The 6,486-nt window shown below is 56.1% G+C and overlaps 1 protein-coding gene across 2 annotated transcripts; it reads left to right on the plus strand.

Moving 5' to 3' along the window:
* Nucleotides 1-228: 228 nt before the first annotated feature.
* On the plus strand, nucleotides 229-5,541 carry KIAA0040 (uncharacterized protein KIAA0040 homolog). 2 transcript variants are annotated; one of them, XM_025153193.3, is made up of 2 exons: nucleotides 229-266; nucleotides 3,692-5,541. In XM_025153193.3, the coding sequence occupies exon 2, from the start codon at nucleotides 3,789-3,791 to the stop codon at nucleotides 4,116-4,118; it is 330 nt and encodes a 109-aa protein (XP_025008961.1). In that variant the 5' UTR covers nucleotides 229-266; nucleotides 3,692-3,788; the 3' UTR covers nucleotides 4,119-5,541. The 2 variants fall into 2 exon arrangements, with proteins under 2 accessions (XP_025008961.1, XP_040561202.1); XM_040705268.2 differs by having other exon boundaries at nucleotides 251-436.
* The last annotated feature ends 945 nt before the right edge of the window (nucleotides 5,542-6,486 follow it).

Below are 6,486 nucleotides of genomic sequence, written 5' to 3' on the forward strand. Positions count from 1 at the left end.
CTCCGAGCACCGCCCTGCAGGAAAGCCGCCTCCTCCACAGCCCGTCCCGTCTAAAGGCAGCCCTCTCCTGTTCCTGCCCGCCGTGCCCAAACCCCGCACTGTGAGCGCTGCTCCCCTCGGGTTGTCCGCCCCGTCCCCTCCGCTCCTCCTCTGGGGCCCGGGCGCGCCGCCAGCACCGGGGCGGAGCGGGGGGAGCCCCGCCGGGGCCGGGCCGGGGGCGGAGGCTGCAGGGCGGGCGGCCCATTCCCTCGGCGCGGCGGGACGAGGTAGGTGCGGGCCGGCAGCACGCCGAGCCGCCTGCGGGGAGCCCAGGTGCGGGGTGGGGGTGCGAGGCTTCGGGGCGAGCGCGGCTGCCACCTCGGAAGGGACGGTGTCACCGACGCAGGAGATGCTGTCGCGTCCCCCGGTTGGCGGCAGGGCTCCAGGGCTGAGCCAGGTAAAGCCGCGCTTGCAGGGCTCCTGGTGACATTGGTGTAGGCACGGAGAGGGTCTTGTGGCCGCTGCGGCACGGTGCCGGGCCGGGTCCGCGCTGTGCTTCGTGCAGCTCAACCCGTGCTTTCACTTTAACCCCATTAGCAGCAGCCGCGTCGGGAGCGCTCCTGCCGGGCCGGGGCCGTGCGCTTGGGGGCACGGGGCGAAGTTCTGCTCCGTGTGACGGCTCTCGGCGCACATTTGCTTTGCAGCGTTAAAGCGGGGCGGATGATGGCGGGGCTGTTGCTGCTGCTGCTCACCACTTCCAGGTCTGTGACGGCTCAGGCTTCACCCGGCTGCCTTCCAATCTGCAGGTGCAAATAGGGAAAGCTGGCGGTGTTCCGCATGCGTACCCGGCTGCGTCACGGAGCTCGCAGGCTCCCAGGGACCTGGGACACACTGCACCTTGGCTTGGTGCGCGGTGACTCCCAGCCCTTGGCCGCATTTGCAGGGGCCCTGCAGCTCCTTGCATGGCTGCGGTTGCTGTGCCACGGATGTGGGCAAGCCAGCACTGCCAGGCTGCGTGTGCTGGGTTTCCTGTGCCCAGCCTATGCCCCCCAGCTTGCTTCCCACCCCCCGTAATGCAGGAGATGCTCCCGCCCTTAAAACCAGCTTGCTTCTAGCCGAGGTGGATTAAAGGATGACGGTGCTGGGCGCCCACCTCCAATAACCCCAGCAGGAGAGGCACAGAAGTCAGCTCCAAACCCCAGTGCGGGACCTCCCGAGCCAGTTCTCCTGTCAGCCTCCTCCTGATGAGCTGCCAGCACTTCCCCAGCACAAAGAGTGCATTTAGCAGGCGCTGAGCGGCCCTCCCAGACACTGCCCTGTCTCCGAGTGCCTCCTGGCCCAGTTGATGGTTCTTGGCCCAGAAACGCACCGACCTCCCACCGGCAGCTCCGTGTGCGCTCACACCCATCCTGGATCACAGCTTGGACGTGGCTCTGCCCCTCCATCCTCCTCCGAAGGGAGATGCTGCTGCCGCAGCACCAAACGGGGCAGCAGCACTAAACTTTCCTAAAAAGCAGTGAGAAGGAAGGGCTGCGTGCAGGAAGGCAGGCGCTGAGCTAGCAATGGGTGGCCTCGGCTAACCCCAGCACTCTCAGGCTCAACAAGGCACCCGTTTTCCTGCTCTCCCCTCTCCTATTTATTTATTTAGCAACAGAAGAACCCCTTCATGGAGCGCACAGGCATCTCTTCATCCACAACACAAAAGGCGATGCACGCACCGAAAAGAAAAGGCGTTTGAAAAGCAACAGTGCTACAAGGCAGCCTGGGTGCCGTGCTGGGTGCCGTGCCTCTGCCTGCCCTGCAAGGATGCATCACCCCTTGGTTCCGCTGTCTCACACTGCAGGGTAGGGGTCCCAGCTGCCAGCCTCCCCCTGCCGACTAAACAGCCACCGAGGGCTTTTTCCCCACATTCAGATCCACTTTTAAGTGGAAACATTTCAAAGGACTCTCTGCTTTTTTTTTTTTTTTGCACTGCAAACAATTAATTACAGCTTAAAAGGAAGTCCCGGCCCTCCTTCCCTCCCCTGAAGTTTACAGGCAGTAAACATGAAGCGGCTCAGGGCAGGAGTAAAACTGAACATCCTGTTTTGTCTGAAATTGAGGCGGTTGTTGTTTCGCTCGTTTCTTGTCTTCTCTTTGTAGAAGCTTTTTGGAACGAAGCGCATTGTAGGATCCCAGCGTTCCTGCCTGGATAGCAAGCTGTCAGGATATTTATGGATAAATGGCAAACCTGCTTCAGGCAGGCGATTCAGGCCAAGGGAAAGCTGCTCTGTTTATTTGCACGGCCATTTAACCTTAAGACATCTGCACTAAAAATGGCCTCGGAGAGGAGGAAATCTGGGACACAGCACAGCTCAAAGAAGTGCTCTCTGCCCTCCTCCATGCCCTTTGCTTGCAGTGCAGTGGGCAGCAGAAAGCACCATGGGCACCCAGGGACTTTCTCTTACCCCTCCTGAGAACAAAGCTCTTTTTAAATCCCCTTTTTACCGTGCACAATGCAGACGATGGAGCAGCAACAGGATTTTATCCTCTGAGCTGCCGTTTGGAGCCTGCCCACCACGGTGCTGCTTCCTCTTGGCAGGTCACAGGTGCTGTGCTTCAGGCTCTCATGGTTCCTCTTTTGGATCAGATAACTTTGGTGGTTGTTAAGAGGTGGGCTGGAAGTGCGTGCACCCGAAGTGCTGCAGGAACCCAAACGCTTGGTGCAGGGGCATCCGGAGATAGCAGGTGCCACTGCAGTGATAAATGCAATCCAGAGCAGCACTGTAGAGATGGAGGTTTCAGCTTGAGGCCCTCCTTGCTGCTCCCTAGAGGAGGAGCATTTTGGTGGATACAGCAAACAGAGTTCAGGTGCCAGTTGGCTCTGATTCGCATTTCTCGCCTTCACCTTAGGTCTGGCTGTTGGTGAAGGCGAGCAGCTCCTCTAGGACACCTTTGCATGTATGTCTGTTTGTATGTCTGAACTGCTGCCTTCTGAAAGTCTTAGTTTTCCTTTTGCTTTGCCTCAGCTTCCCCTTTGGTGCACCATAGAGGTTTCAGTATTCCCTTGAGAGGCTGTGGGGCTAGACTCACAAAGGCAAAAGCAAAGCAAAGAGACACCAGTGTAAAATGCAAAACAAGGGTGAAACACTCTCTCTGAGCCTGATGTTGCTCCTGCTGACTTTCCACCTGCACAATCTGTAACTCAATGACCTCCAAATTCTTGGCTCAAAACCCCCAGGAGCTCTGCCTGGCCCCCGAGCAGGACCAGAGGGAGGTTGGGAGTAGAGGCAGCAGTTCCCTTATCCTGCCTGCCTATATTGCAGGAGGGCTTCCCCAAAAACCTGGGGCTCAGCAGCACCTCTCCCTCCTTGAGGGGGAGGAAAACCTCACGTCATGCCACAAAAATGCTCCTCGGCCCTGCCCAAGCCTTGGAGCAATTCCCAGGTGAGTCATGGAGGCTTCTCAGCCCGGGCACTGCAGACAGCCCCTGGGGGGCATAAGGCTGCTTTCCTGGGACCACAGTCCACCCATGCTGAGCCGTGGGTGATCTGCTTGGGTCCAGCAGGCTCTCACCCACCTCAGTGCTCCTCCATAGTCCGATTCCTGGCTGGACTCTGTGGGCACAGACCTCTCGCCCTGCAGAGACTTTAGATGTGTTGGCAGCTCTGAGGAAAAGAAAAACACGCCGAGGGCGCAGGCATCTGATCTGAGTGATTTCTTGTCTCTGCAGGCACCATCCAGAGCTGCTCGTGGAGCCCGTTAGCTCCTCACAGGAGTCAGACGTATCCTAAGGAGCCATAAAAGAGGAATCCTGCCCAGGAGCCAGCATGGAGCAGAAGATCAGCTCTTTCTTTAATTCCATCTTGGAACTCGTCCGCACCAAGCACAAGGAGGGCGTCTTCAACACCGTCTGCCTCGCGGTGCTGCTGGGCCTGCCCTTCGTCGTCCTCATCGCGTCCATCTTCATCTGCTGCCACTGCTGCATCTCCCACTGGAGGAGACAGAGCAGGAAGAGGGACAGCCCCAGCAGCAACGGGCAGCTGCAGGCTGAGAGGAACAAGAAAAAGAAGAAGAAGAAGAAGGATGAGGAGGACCTGTGGATCTCAGCTCAGCCCAAGCTGCTCTTGCTGGACAAGAGGCCGTCTCTGCCTATCTAGCAGCCAACTCTGATGTCTTCAGTCCTTCCAGCTGTGCTACAAGGAGATGCCCAAACTGCTGCCACTTTCTGGTGACTTCGAAAAGAGGCTGAGCCCACCAGTGGGGTATCAGAGGGCCGGCACAGAGCAAGGCCTGTAGACATGGGTTTATGGCCCCCCACCAAGGTGAAACCCTCTGCAAAGGACATAACAGACTGCTGAGCCACCATGGGGCCACGCTCACTCTCACCTTGGAGACACAAGGCAAGCCGAGTGCAGCATTACAGTACAGTGCAGACATCCTGGCCCTCCAGCCCCCAAACCAAAAGCAATACGAGTTTCGCAGGATGCACTCAGCCCAACCTCAGAAACCTCAAGTCCCAGCCTAAGGCAGCAAAGCAGAAGGCCATGCTGCCTCTCAGCCCAGAGGCAGGAAGGAGCCAGGAAGTTGCACGACCAGCCCTTTTAAACCAGCACCTAAAAAGTCTTCCTTAAAAGACTTCTTTTGTACAGACTTGCTTTTAAAGAGCCCCCCATACTGCAGCAAAGGCTGCATCACCTCTATGCTACTGCAAGAGCAAAGACGTAAGCTGACGCTGTGTAACAGCTTAGCTATGGCCATTAGTGTTATTTATTGAATGACTACTAAAGAGCAGGACCAAAGGCCCCTCTTCTACAGGGCTTGGCACACTGAATTGCTATTGGAGCAACAGACACTTTCCCAGCACAGTCCCTGTGCCACACGTGGGGGCATGCAGAGACCCACAAGCACGCACCACTGCTGCATGGCCATCAGCACAGCTGGATCTGGGACCGGACCCTGCATTCATCTCCCTCTCCATCACCCTCATCTCTCTTCCTGGCAAAGCCACCAACTCCTGGCAGTTCCTCGTGCCACCCATCCTGGTTTGTGCAACTCCAGCAGGGTGGTGATGCTAACATCACGTCACGGGGCTTGGCTCCGTCTGGCTGCACCGGTGACAGCCTCAAGGCTCCTCACCACACAGGGCTTTAAATTGCCCCCATATGTGCCTTATTTTCCAGTTTACTTTGCGACCATTGAAATAAGCAACTCCCTCCTCCTCCAAAACAGGAAGCGACATATAACAGTAGAAAACTTTCAGGCTTTGCCACACGTCCCCCACCCAGGTACTCCTCCCCAGTTTTGGCCAAACCATGCACTGAACCACTGCATCTCGAGGCAAAAGCAAGAGAGATGTGCCTGTTATGGGGGTGACAGCCATCTGAGCACAGAGGCAAGAGCAGCATGGTACGGAAACACGGCTGCGCTCCCCCCTGCACTGCCTCCCCACAACTGCACTTCAGTATCAGCCTTTTCCTAAAGAGCCCATGCAACAGGAGAAAAAGAAACGAACATTTTTCTAGCTTTTTTTTTGTTGTTGTTGTTTGTATAAAAATAAATGACTCTAAAACTGCAAACCAATGCCGTGCCTCTAGCAGTTGTGTTTATTTTCAGGGGGAAATGTTTCTTGTATCTGTTCCCTGGCCCTAGATAAGACGCTGGGAGGGCTTAGTGGTCAGATGTGCTGTGCCTCTCTCTGCCTGCAGACAGCTGTGCAGCTCGAAGCTTTCTTAAAGAAACAGCTTAGCTTAATCAAATTTATTGGCTTCGCCTTGTTAATGAACACAGTCAAGCTTCTCTCCCCAAGGGCAAAAAGTACTGGGAAGAAGAAAAGCAGCATTTCAGGCTGCAGGGAAGGTTTTTTGTTTTTTTTTTCCCTTTTGAAGGCTCTGCAGCACAGGGTGAAACCCAGCTGATTTCTATCAGACAAGTATTTCTTGGTGTCTGCAGCTCCTCGCAGCTGTCTGCACTGGGCATGCAATGAGAGCAGAGTTTTTTCCACACAGCACGGTGGGCACCTGCACCACTGAGCTCCCCTTCCATTAAAACGAATGAAAATGAAAACTCCCTCTCACCTGGATGTTGCACTGAGGTCCTGCACAAAGGCCACAGAGCTCTGGGAAGGACTGGCAGGAGGAGGTGGGGGGGGGGGGGAGGGGAAGCTGGTGCCAGTTTTTGACTATTCCCTGGAACAGCCCCAAGGATTGAGAAGGTGCCAGAATTGCCCCACATAGTCCCTGAAGTCCCATTAGGAGGGCAGAATTGGATCCTCAGTGACCGTTCCTCTATTTCTTCAGCCAACAAAGCCTGAAGCAACAACCAGAAGTAGGGTGGCTACCTTCCAACCAAGTGCCCAGTGCGGTAAGACACTCCCATCTTCTCCTCTTCCTGTGGTCCAGCGAATGCTGAATTACACCCTTCAGAGTCCAATGCCTTTAGGAAACAGCCACCTCTCCCCACCCGCAGCATTTTGCAGAGAGTCCAGCCCTCTGGATGGAGCAGTGGTCATGCTGAGCCCAAAAGAGC

Source organism: Gallus gallus, chromosome 8, assembly GCF_016699485.2.
Source record: "Gallus gallus isolate bGalGal1 chromosome 8, bGalGal1.mat.broiler.GRCg7b, whole genome shotgun sequence".
NCBI lineage: Eukaryota > Metazoa > Chordata > Aves > Galliformes > Phasianidae > Gallus > Gallus gallus.

Excerpts from the sequence above, each read along its gene's own strand:
- KIAA0040 (XM_025153193.3), top strand. The coding sequence starts at position 3,789 with ATGGAGCAGAAGATCAGCTCTTTCTTTAATTCCATCTTGGAACTCGTC.